Genomic DNA, 13,468 nt, shown 5'->3' with positions numbered 1-13,468 from the left:
AGGCTGAACTATATTCAGGGAGCAAAACCTTACCCTGTAGCAGGTATCTAGTGTTTCTCCTTTCATTCAACCTCCACAAACAAATTAGCTTTTCTGTTTTAATGACATTGACAGAAGCTGCAAGTCCTATAGCTCTACAAGTCAGATTGAAGGCTTGAAATTCCTAATTATTCCATGCAGTAAAGATAGCATTCATAATGGCAGGAGCTCAATCAGAATTACACACCATAATGTATTCTGCTGACTGACCACATCTCACTCCAGTGGTTGCATAATATTTTGCTTCCAAACAATTGCATGGACTAGATGACCCATCAGCTCTCCACAACCAGCAGATAAATCCAAACATCACAATGGAGACAAATGTAAATCCACATCAGACAATCTTCAGATCTTGTCACTAAATAATTTAAAATAGAAGCATCAGACAGACTCTAACCTTGCACTGAATCATGACAAATCTTGCAAGATCTAAACACTCATTACGCAAGATCACAATGATATTTCACAATTCTAGAAAGTATCAGATTCCAGCCACGTCTATTTAACAGATGATCCACATTAATGTGAGCTGAGAGCAAATACAGAACATAAGATTTACGTCCTCAAGATGATCTGATTTTTCCTAACTTTGTATAATGCTAATAAAATGAAGCAACTGATGGCAGTAAGCTGGCTATGTTGTCAAATAGAGGATCGCAGGAACATTGAAAACCATTTGGTTTGAAGGCTCTCAACCGGCAGAGGTTAGTCAGGTCAAGAACAAACAGCACAATACCACCAGCTCCCAGAACCATATCTTTTTTGGCTATTCAAAAGAAAGTCAATGTGACAACAATCACTTGGATCCCATGAACAGTCTGCAGTAAGGTGACAAACAAGTTGATCACTCATAACAGACTTCTCTCCTTGGAACGCAATCTTTATTTGGAGCAGGAAGAAAGTTCACTGGAGCCTTTTGGAAAGTTCTGAAACGTTGTGAGCAGCATCTTTAATCAACTGCACTGTCATAACCCCAAAATAAAAATTAACTGGGGTTTCAAGTGAAAACTCCACCTGCATGAGTCAGCTTTTAATACTCTGTTATGTACACCCACATGACAATGCAGAAAATCCAGTGTGCACAAACACCAAGGCTTTGCTTAAAAAATGAAGTAGCCAATTATCAGACATGTTCTTACACACATGAAATTCAAGTTGGTTCACACATTGACTGGAGTTCTAGTAGGCCACCCACTGATCAGAGAACCAGCAGGGAACACAATCCCACGTGGCAAGCACATGGATCATGCACATCAACTTAAATGGCTGCTGTATCTTCCCAGGCAGTGGAAATCCTTTTCACAGAGCTGCTGGCTTTCCAGAAGCTGACACATTTCTCATGCCATCAGCACCAGTGGAAATAGCAACTGCTGGTGGCACTATACATCCCCAAGGGGGCAGCTTCATGACAAGACATTAGCCACTAGTTAGCAGGGGCAGGATGGGGGCTTGCAGGGAGTACTGGAGAATTGGGATAATTTACTTGCTGCAGGTGAAACTTCAGCTAACCTTTGACTTTTTCAGAAGCATCACTGCCCCCTGCAGTGCAAGGGTGGGGAGGGTCATGGCTTTTTCAGTAGCCATAACTGCGTCAGTGTCAGGTTTCTCAAATTGATGGTGGACTCAGGATAATGGGATATCAGTTAGCTCATTAATGAGCCCAAAGGATGGCCCAGCACGAGCAGCCAGGAATCCCAAGACATTCACTGCTGACACTAACATGGAGTTCTCCCATGACGGAGTTTCCCTAACTGCCCTGTTTCACATGTGAAGGGCTGCTTTAAATCGTGCTCCTGGCTTTTGCAATGGAGTCCTCACATCTTCAATGTTGCAAATTTAACTCCAAATAGCCTGAAGGATGATGAGATACCTAGTACTTGCAGACTTGGCTCATCCTCATTTCAAGATTATTAAACATTTTAGGCTAGATCCTGATAGATCACTGGTAGATAACAGTGCATATGAAACCACAGCAAAAATAGGTGCAATGGACACAGTTTTGCATAAAATACCCACAAGAGCTATTTGCTGTTATCTGAGGACCCACACAGCACTCAGTCCTATGCCACAGTCATGGATTCAGCTGCAAACTGAAGGGGGCCTTGCCTCCCGTTTACATAGCTCCAGACTTGCCTGGAAGCAATACATTGCAGATCCTGCCCTGGGTCCAAGAGGAGATTTCTCAGCCTCATCGACAGGGATTACAGCTCCATATTATCAAGCATAGGAACTTACATTGACATATTTGAATGAATAGAATTTAACAAAGTGTCTAAAATATTAGACATTTTAATCAAGTTACAAAGGAGGACCATGATCATTTACCTCCTGCAGGTGAAGTTTCAGTTAGCCTCTGACCCTTTCAAAAGCATACACAAGTCCTCCAGGTGCTTCATTTCTTTAGAGTCAGAGTTCTGGATTACATCCAAAATGATTTAGATATAGGATTAAATCCTATATGATCCTGGCAGAGGCAATGAGTAAGTGCACCGTTCAGCCAATCATGCTCAAAACTGCTTTAAAAATGCGACTGTTTCTGCAAGCCCTCTCACTCAAGCTGCAACCAGACATCTTTTATATAAAAAAGCCCAGCAAGATAACATGATGATTTGTGGGAGTGTCGGTCAGGTCTATCCACTGCAGACTATTTCCAACAGCATTTGGCATTTTACCTCCTACATGCCCAACCTTTGAATCTAGGGTACAGCAGCTATACAGTTAATATGCTCTAGATAAAATTAAATGAATTTATAACAAGTAGTACAACAATCTAATTATGGCAGCCAATTTGTATGTGGAGATTGAACAAAAATGATGTATAAATGAAGGCAAGACAGATCAACTCAAAAATATAAATATTTCGATAAACTGCAAATATCTGACATATACAATGATTTTAATTGGATTTACTGCACAAGAAAATATGTGGTTCTTCATTTTCACTTCTTCCTTCTCCCCATCTCAATGATTCATAGCAACCTATTTGGCCAATGGATGCAGCCCTCTAGTAGTTATCCAGAAGTGGAATTGTTCCCTAGTGGCAGAAAGCTCTTTTACTGCACAGACTTCAACATTTTGCTCAATCTGTAGACTTTCTAATGTACTGGACAGCATTCAAGAGCATATTCCCCACCTTTCCCCTGCCCGTATCCCAACTGTTCTAGGGTACAGAGGTAACTTCAACCTCCATCTCACTAGCAGTCCCAACACCACCTCTCTTCACAACAAATATCTCATGGGTTGTTCTGTACCAGGTAGTGTATGCAATCACTGACGTGATTAAGTGCTAAAGAACAAACTGAAATCAAAATTAAGTTTGCTCAAATATATAGGAACATTGCTGAAATCTACAAAAAATGTAGCCTTACTAGTGTGAAAAATTCAAAAATAATTGAAGTCATACAAATGTTTCACAGATGATTGGTGCAATGGAAATAGCTGAGAAAAAGCACAGCAGACACCGTTTTAATGCACTTGAAGTTCATAGTACGAATTCCTGCAAGGTTCACAAATGGCCGAATGGAGAGTCCATGAACCAGAGGTTAAAGAATCTGAAAATGAAGAACCTTAATAAACTGAAAATGTTGTGTTTTTCATAGAAAGGCAATCGAACTTCTCTTCCACCAGAATTTTCAAGTGTCCAAGAAAATCAAATAAGCAGCAAATCGGTAAAGTGAATGCATCCAAGGCTTACTTTCTCGTTTCTATATGCTTTGCAGAAGCTTGTAGGGATGGAAACTGAGCATCATTGAAAATCTCTGGTGGTCCCTGTGATTGTGTTCTTCGCACATTACCCGATCTGGCTGCAGGAGGTCGATACACACCAGATGGCTTTGATTCTGGGACTTCTGCAACTGGAGTCACACTTATGTTAGACAGATTGCAGATTAACATTCTACAACAGTTCTAGACAAACAAAATAATGATCTAACGTGCATCCATGCAGGGTTCGAAAATGGTTAAACTGAGAGGTTTAATCATGGTGGCTTACTTAGAAAGGGTCAGATATTATATCCAGAAGTGAAAATGATCGGGTCTGAAATAACCAGTTCACTGATCAGACTGGAATACTGCATGCCATGAAATTATTTTTCTTTCCTGTTCAATATTGATCAACACAGCTATAACAGGGAGAAAACAAGGGGCAAAGGGAGAGGATATCTGTAACAGCATAGGCAGACTGATTACATTCCCCTCAAGAGTACTTCAATAGCAATTTTACATCCTTCCTTCCCATGCCCAGAAACTTTCCTTAATGCTCAAAAGCTTGGAAGTTTCAGATTCAATTCTTTAAACTAACGGGAACAGTATTTATGCTTTGAGCAAATTCTGCTGTTCTGGAAGCTGCACCCATACATGGTCACAGGTTTAATGAGCCCAACAGTGGCTGCACACTAACCTTTGAACTAATCATGTCTGGATCAGCATAATCACAAACAGCTTCACTGAACAGTTCACAATGCTTTGGCAATTATTCACTGTCTGATAGCAGCAAAGAGCACAACAGTCTTTCAAACCTAAAACACCAACTACTGGAAAGTTGCCAGGAACACTCAGTTGGCTTGCACATGTTGATTTTCCCACCAAAGTGATGTCTGCATGCTGCTTTGCTGCCAGGCCTGTTTAATACTGCAACCATACCCATTCCATGTTGTAACTTTAGATTTAAGTGTATAAGTGATGGGAAGTTCCTACACAACTTTGTTAACTCAACAGATAATTAGAATCTTAATCCCAGTGTCATGGTTTTGAGCCCACACTGGGTAATTTAAGTATTTTATTAAAAGTACCTTTTTAAAAAAAATGTCTATTTTTACCAGTGATGAAGCAGAGTTAATAGCATATAGTTTTGATTTCCAAGTCTGGCTCTCACTCATGCTTACTAGTTTCCTCCTCAGCAACTATTTATTTTTGTCATCTCCAGAACCTCACTGCTAAAATGGGTATTTTCCCTACCACTTGCAACTTCTTGAGGAGAATGTTACTTGTATTACTTGAGGCAACAATGTGAGTGTTATTTTTAATATATTCTCTATGGTCAAAGCAATCTTGACACTTACCCACAACAGCAGGTGCTGGAATTTGTGTCATCTTGTTCCAGGGCCCGGCTAGCTCATCTCCATCTCTATACAAGACATTCTCACCATCCTCACCTTGATCATCTTTCTTCTCATCATCTTCTTCCTCTCTTTCATCACTGTCAAGTTAGTCACAGCAAGAGTTACATTAATTCAATATTCTGTTCAGAAAGCTCAAGCAGCTCTACACTCACTTCACATGGATAGAAGCAGGAATCAAACTGACAAGAATGCTTTAATGCTACAATAGTTCTCTCAGGTCAAGTGATTTAGTGCAAACTTACACCATGCTATTGTCCAAGACAGGGAGAGTTTAGTTTAGGTAAATGTGAGGTACTGCATTTTGAAAAGGTAAACCAAGGCAGGACCCATGCACTTAATGGTAAGGTCCTGGGAAGTGTTGCTGAACAAAGACCTTGGGGCCCAGATCCAGAGTATTTTGAAAGTAGAACCACAGATAGATAGGACAGTGAAGGCAGCATTTGGTATGCTTGCCTTTACTGGTCAGTGCATTGAGTATTGGAGTTGGGAGGTCATGTTGCGGCTGTACAAAATATCGGTGAGGGCAATTTTGGAATACTGTATGCAATTCTGGTCTCCCTGCTATAGGAAGGACGTTGTGAAACTTGAACAGGCTCAGAAAATATTTACAAGGATGTTATCAGGGATGGAGAGCTTGAGCTATAGGGAGAGGTTCAACAGACTAGGGCTATTTTCCGTGGAGCGGGCGCTGAGGGATGACCTTATAGAGGTTTATAAAAGCATACAAGTATGGATAGGGTAAACAGACAAGGTCTTTTCCATGATGGTTGGGGGGGGGAAAGGAGAAAGAGTCCAAAAGTAGAAGGCATAGGTTTGTTTCGGGTGAGGGGAGAAAGATATAAAAGGCATCTATGGGCCTAGTGCTGGCAAATAGGTCTAGGATATCTGATTGGCATGGACAAGTTGGACCAAAGGGTGCTTCCATGCTGTATATCTCTGACTCTATGACTAAGTGGCTTGACTTGTCATCAAAACAAACCTTTTTGAGCATGTGAACAAGAACAGAGTTAATGACAACTGATAATCCCAAGATTTAGCCGAGCAAAAAACTTTAAACTCTCTTCTCACCCCTTCACAATTCTTCTGTTCCACTAAATTCAAAAACAGATTGAAAATCAGCCAACCTACCAAGCCTGCTTAGTAGTACATGAAGAGGCAAATTAGGATTAGTCAGGTTTCTCATCCTTTGTGCAAAAAATGAACTCTACCAGCAGGGGGAGCAGTATTCAGCATTGTATTGCACGGTTCAATCCTATACTTGCTTCCAAAAATCACATCCAAGATAAGCAAAAAGCACAGGACTAACACAAGCCTGCACGTTTCTTATTGCTGCACTAAGGCAGATGACATGAGTAGAAAGTGCAGCTCACAATTTCCAGAACTGGCCACTGTGGCAAAGCCCAAACTGGAACTGTCCTGCAGTATCAAACTGTTAATGCGTGGTACCTGCACCCAAAAACACCACCATCACATTCAAACCAAGACACGGCAGCTCAAAATTGACAGCATCTGCAAGTCTCGGACTCAGCATTTCACACTTGGGTGAATAAGAGCTAGGGGAGTTCTGGTACCAGGTTGCCAGTGGCAATGGATGAAGAACAAAATGTTATGATTTTATAATGCAAACTCCAGTCACTGGTGGCCATGTACACCAAGAAAGAAGAATAACCACAAACCCAATCTGTTCAGCTGTTTCTAAAGTCAACAAAGTCCGCAACATTCCAGGACCAAAACAATCCAGTCTCGTGTCAGCTCTATAAAACAGACCTCAGAGTTTGAGGTCTTAGCCAAAGCTCAATCTTTAACCAGCACCAAGGTAATTCTTGAGGACAACGTGCAGCAATCCTAAACATTAGTATTGTCAAGTCACATTCGTAATTTGTTTTTTTGAAGATCTTAGCTTTCCATAAGAAACAGAGGGACATTCAGCCCTTTGGAGTCCATTCCAACAATTTAAGAATACTGATGGTTACCTCAACTCCACGTTATACATTCGATTACTTAGTGTGGATACAAGCCCTTCGGGCCCAACAAGTCCACACCGACCCTCCGAAGAGCAAGCCACCCAGAACCATTGCCCTACATTTACCCCTTCACCAAACACTACAGGCAATTTAGCCAATTCACCTGAACTGCACATTTTTTTGGACTGTGGGAGGAAACCCATGCAGACACGGAGAATGTGCAAACTCCACACAGACAGTTGCCTGAAGTGGGAATTGAACCCGGGTCCCTGGCACTGTGAGGCAGCAGTGCTAACCACTGTGCCGCCCATATTATGCTGATGCTGGGGAATTCTTAGAAACAATAACCTGGGACAAAATTAAGTGGGTTTAGGGAAACATGGGCAATACATCTAAAACAGTACGGACTAAACTGAGGCAGTTGCATTTGGCTAAGGTGATGTAATTGTAGAAGCTGATGACTAATGCAATTGATATGGCATACATTGATGTTCAAAGGGCATTAGAAAGAGCACCCCACAATTACTTTTGAAAGCAAATTAAATACAGGGCTATGAGAAAAGGGAATGGGATTAATTGCATAGATCCAGGTGTGATTTGTAGGTCTTTTTCTGTGTTGACTTACTGATTCAGTTGCAATGTACAACTTAGACAACTTTTCAAGAATCAAAATTCTTCATTATTATTAAGTAATTAAGAAAAAATGGAATCAGATTAATGGTTATACTTTATGCAGTTATAGTTAAATATTAGCAAAATGGTCTCAATTGACAACCTAATTTTAATGTGCTCACCTGATTTGTAAGGCATGGATCCTCAAGCCACTATAATCAACTTCTTTTTGCTCAAACTCCTTCCATTCTTCATCCTCCTAAAAGTACACAGCAAGGTTAGTTAATAAGTGTATGCAACTGAATACACCAAGCTAGCTTTATAAGCGCAGACAATTTTCTGTAAAACACCTGAAATGAATCCAGCCCAGATACACAGTAAAACACAAATCCAAAAACCATCAGTGTTTTCTGCATTCCTCCAAAGTCTGCGGCTGTCATCCCTACTGGTGGAATTCAATTAGGAATCATTTTAATTTTTTTTTTGACACAGTCTTGAATAAACTTTCATTGGCACAGTTACATGTAAAAAGCCTCTCTGGTCTGAGAAAGTGAATTGTGTATCTATGGAGTGTGAATGATCTCTTCCATGTTAAAGTTTCCATGTATTTTTATAATAATTTGGTTTATGTTGCCATGGAGTTTCTCTCAACTCCATGTACTTTGTGATATTACAAAAAAGAGAGATAAGATGTTAGTTACATCCTAACTTGAATTCTTCATTGTGATTGGCAGCTTTGTGATAACCACTGCGGCCAGATATCAGTGATGCCTACAGATGGTCTGAAATTAATTCCAATCAGAAAAACTGAAATTCAGGCCAGGGATGCTGTTAGATCTCTGCGGACAGCTCTCTTTGAAATCAGCAACCTATACATTCACTTTGCTACTTATTGTAAAATCTAGACCAATGCTATACCAAATAATTTGATTAAAATAGCTGACAAAACAAAAGTAATTTGAATGACCAAGCATAAGCTCTCCGGTTTTTACTTTTGCTTTAAAGTGAGGGAACAAAGTCATAAGTCCATCTACCAAAGCTCAATTTTCTCGAATCTAAATCCCAGTTAGCTAACTAATTTGCCTCCGCTGCTCAGTCAGAATAAGCTTAGCTCAAAGTCTAGATTCACGTCTACTGCTGGATCTATGCACTTACGGGTTCGTGGTTCTTTTTGCATGTTTATTCTCAAATCCAGGCCATTGGTAAAGAGCATATGACTCAAAGCACATATATACAATGAATAGTAAAATGCAGTAAACAATCAAGACAGTAAAAGATCCCAGGAGGACTTGGGAATTGGGCAGATAAATGCAGGGTCAAGTAAAACGTAGAGATGTGAGAAGCACTTTGGTTAAGAAATACAAAAGTAATAAGAATTAAATGGTACAACCTTAAACAGGAGAGAAATGCAAAAGTTAACAAAAATTTCTGAATGCCAGGACAAATTATTAAAATCCTATTCAATATTGGGCATACTTCATAAAAAGAGCAACCTAGATATGGAGCAAATGTAGAGATTCACCAGAATGATACCTGGGACTGGGGGCAGTTATGCAGTGGGCCTAGAAAACTAGGATTGTTAATTTCAGCATGGAGATGGTCATGGATTGATTGAATAGTTTTAACAATGATGGGGTTTTACCAGGGAGAGTAGAGTGTGGGGTGCTGGTAAAACACAACAGGTCAGGCAGCATCCGAGGACCAGGATACCACTTGACCTGCTGTGCTTTACCAGCACCACACTCCCAACTCTGATCTCCAGCATCTGCAGTCCTCACTTTCTCCTAGCTGATTTTTACCAGGGAGAAACTATTTCACTTGCAAATAACCAAGAGAGGACAGATTTAAGGTAGTTGGCAAAGCAATAAAACTGAATTTTAATAAAGGTGCCAAGTTGATATAACATATGACATGATCTGGAATGCATATCCCAGAAAGAATCAGATATAAATATTTCAAAAATGAACGGAGAGCAATGGACCACGTGTGAAACCAATTGGATAACTATTCCAAACTATTCCAAATAGGATGGTACAGATTTGATGGCCAGAATGTCCTCCATAAATTCAGTATGATTCCGAGGACTTTAAGCAAACTCATATGGTATATGTTCTATCCAGAAAGATGGTAGGTGACTGGAACTAGATTTGAACTGCATATTTATATTTAGATTAACAGCTTACAAGTCTATGTCTCCTAATCCAACTCGTTTTATTGCATATTTATAGACTTAAATCAATGCCCAGCTAATATCCATGTGTATACAATTAAGACCTGCCATGATTGAAAAATCAAATCAAGTCAATTACCAATTCGTAAACAATAAAACAGAAAATGCTGGAAATACACAGCAAGTCAGGCAGCATCCATGGAGGAAAACTAAGGTACAATTTCAAGTTGAGTACCAGAATGTTTCTGGCATTGCTTGCTTTATTTCAGATTTCTAGCACCTGCAATAATTTTGCTGTTATAAATTCCAGAGTCAGGAGGCATGTTCACCATTGATTGCGAAAGGAGAGCAGAATGCATATGAGGCCAGAATTGAAAGCACATCGATTCATCCAAGGATTTACAGCTGGAGGGGTTTGTAGATCGGGAAGGGCCTGGTGATGAAAAACAAGGATCCAAACTTATTTGGAGATATTGGAGGACAAGAGGGTTTTGTCAGCAAACTCAAGGCAAAGTGCTGGGAGAGTTCTGCCTAATGAGTATCGACCGCAGATTGGTTAAAGGATAGGTACAAGGATAAATGGAGCATTTTAGTTGCGAGGCTGTGCCTCGTGAGCAAGTGCTAGGGTCCCAGCTATATACAATTTATAGTAATGACCGAGCCAAAGGGATAGTAATGCATCCAAATGTGCTAACAATACAATGTTAGTGGGAATGCAAACTACAGGGAGGACAAAGAGACTGCAAAGTGAGGTATACAGGCTAAATTAGTTCATTATTACAATGACAGATGAAGAACTTGATAGAGTGCAAGTTATTCACTTTGGTCATAAGGGAAACAACATATTTTAAAAAGGTGTGAAACTTGTAAATGTTGATGTTCACCCAGGCAAGGTGCACAAAAGGTTAGTGCGCAAGTACTGCAAGTAATTTGGAAGGCAAGTGGCTCGTTGGCCTTTATTGCAAGTGGACTTGAGAACAAATTGCAATAATTGCATGGGGCTTTGGTGTCATACTTGTTAAGTGGGTAATTTTGGACCCTGTATTGAAGTACATACTTGCACTGGAGGCAGAGGGGCTCACTAGAATGAGGGGTTATGATAGGATCTATATTGTGGTGTTTTACACAATGAGAGGTGATCTCATTCAAACAGTAAAAATTAAGAACATGCTTGAAGATATACAAATGTTGTTTCACCTTAGGAATCTAGAATACAGGCACAGTCACAGGATAGGAAGCTGATCATTCATTGGCAAACTAAATGGCAGAGCAGGTTCAACAAACTACATGATCTTATGCCCTATTCATGTTCAACAGAGCATGTTTGCAGCGTCACCCATTGATGACCTCAAGAATCAACGCAAAACGCTGCTGCAGTGACAAGTATACATCTTAATAATCACTTGCAGATTTTACTCATTAGCTATGAGCTCCACAGAGCATTTGGATATAATGCAGGACACAACTAAGTGACAAACACTGTTGCTTTAAGTCACTCTTGGTAGAATACTATTTGTCATGTTCTTGTCACCAATCCCGATTGGAATTGAACATGCTCAGTTAAAGTGAAATATTGAAGCTGGAATGTTTACACATTTGCTCAATAGAAATGGTCAATACCTGACATATCGCCTGCCTTTGCTAACCCAGTTGTTTTTGATTCTGCCATAGAATGTGGCAGCCAAAGCCAAACACCCCAAATGCTGGTCTATGACAAGGGAAAGCAGTTTAAGGTGCTTTGTTTGTGCACACTACCCTAAGGGACACCCATCATAATACCAAGGCTGTGACAAGACCATTAAGTGCAAGCACCTTCCTGTCTGCTAAGACAAGACATAGGAACAGGAGGAGGCTATTAGTCAGAGTCAGGCTCCGCCAAGGAGACAATAGTTGATCAAATTCTGAACTCCTCTTCCTTGCCCTTTTCTCAAAACACTCAATATTGTTTTGATTAAATATCAGTCTGTCAGCCTTGGAATATACTTAATGACCTAGCCTCAAGAGCACTCTGAAGTGAAGAATTTTACACATTCACTATCCTGAGGTAGGATTAGATTACTTAGTGTGGAAACAGGCCCTTCAGCCCAACACATTCACACCGACACTCCGAAGAGTAACCCACCCAGACCCATTCCCCTTGGACAGGGTCAGTGCTGACTGGGGTGCTTCCCCTCATGGGAGAGTCTAGGACTGGAATGCATAGTCTCAGAATAAAGGGGCATCAATTTAAGACTGAGATAAAGAGGAATTTCTTCTTTAAAAGGGTTGAATGTCTTTGGAACTCCTTGCTAGAGTGCTGCATGGGCGAATTATTGTATGTTTTTAAGGCTGAGACAGATTCTTGATCAGTAGGGGAATCAAAGGTTAAGGGGAACAGCAGGACGGTGGAGGTGACAAGTATCACATCAGCCATGATCCTATTGAACAATAGAACTGGCTCAAGGGGCCAAATAGCTGTTCCTGCTTATGGTCGGAAGACATTTGTATCTTAATCATGTGACCTCTTATTCTGAGACTATGCCCTCTGGTTTTAGAGTTAACAATCTTTTCGCATCCACTCTGTCAAGTCCCTATAAATCCTGATGTGTTAATAAAAGTCACCTTATTCTTCAATATTCCATGTACAGGTGCAATCTACTCAACCATTCATAATTCAGCTCCTGAATACCTGATATCAGCCTGGTGAACCTTTAAGTGTCACCAATATCCTTATGCCTTTCCTTGGATAAGGAGCTCATACTGGACAGTTTGCTATCTATGGTCTTACTAGTACCTTGATTAATTTTAGCAACATTTTCCTACTTTTATTCTCCATTCCCATTGAAATAAAAGCCAATATTCCATTTGCCATCCCAGCTACTGAAATTGAATGCTATCTTTTTTGTGATTCATGGATGAGGACTCCCAAATCCACGTGTTCCATAGCTTTCTGAATTCTTTCTCCATTTAAATAATTCAGCTCCTCCAATCTTCTGATCAAAGTACATAACCTCACATTTTTCATTATAAGTTTTTTTGCCCATTTGCTTAACTTGGCCATATCCCACAAGGAGTTGAACAGTTCATCCACTTTACCAACACCTTCCACCCCCAACCTCAAATTCACCTGGACAGTCTCAGACTCCTCCCTCCCCTTCCTAGACCTTTCCATTTCTATCTCGGGCGACCGAATCGACACAGACATTTACGATAAATGACTGACTCCCACAGCTACCTACACTACACCTCCTCCCACCCTGCCCCCTGTAAAAACGCTATCCCATATTCCCAATTCCTGTCTCCGCCGCATCTGTCCCCAGGAGGACCAGTTCCAATACCGTACAACCCAGATGGCCTCCTTCTTCAAAGACCGCAATTTCCCCCCAGACGTGACCGACAATGCCCTCCACTGCATCTCCTCCACTTCCCGCTCCTCCGCCCTTGAGCCCCACCCTTCCAATCACCACCAGGACAGAACCCCACTGGTCCTCACCTACCACCCGACCAACCTCCATATACATCGTATCATCCGTCGTCATTTCCGCCACTCCAAACGGACCCCACCACCAGGGATATATTTC

General features: G+C 40.8%; 1 protein-coding gene across 2 annotated transcripts in view; it reads right to left on the bottom strand.

The window, feature by feature from the left end:
- The window catches only part of cdv3 (carnitine deficiency-associated gene expressed in ventricle 3), a 35,249-nt gene that overhangs the window by 15,964 nt on the left and 5,817 nt on the right, over positions 1-13,468 (bottom strand). For both annotated transcript variants that reach the window (XM_043719448.1, XM_043719447.1), the window contains exons 2-4: positions 7,921-7,997; positions 5,103-5,239; positions 3,737-3,896 (exon numbers count right to left, since the gene is read on the bottom strand). In XM_043719448.1, coding sequence (XP_043575383.1) covers positions 3,737-3,896; positions 5,103-5,239; positions 7,921-7,997 — 374 coding nt within the window. The remainder of the gene's footprint in view (positions 1-3,736; positions 3,897-5,102; positions 5,240-7,920; positions 7,998-13,468) is intronic.

The sequence above is a fragment of the Chiloscyllium plagiosum genome, chromosome 29 (assembly GCF_004010195.1).
Source record: "Chiloscyllium plagiosum isolate BGI_BamShark_2017 chromosome 29, ASM401019v2, whole genome shotgun sequence".
Classification (NCBI taxonomy): Eukaryota; Metazoa; Chordata; class Chondrichthyes; order Orectolobiformes; family Hemiscylliidae; genus Chiloscyllium; species Chiloscyllium plagiosum.
Note: the sequence above shows the minus strand (reverse complement) of the source record. Positions and strands in the feature narration are given on the sequence as shown.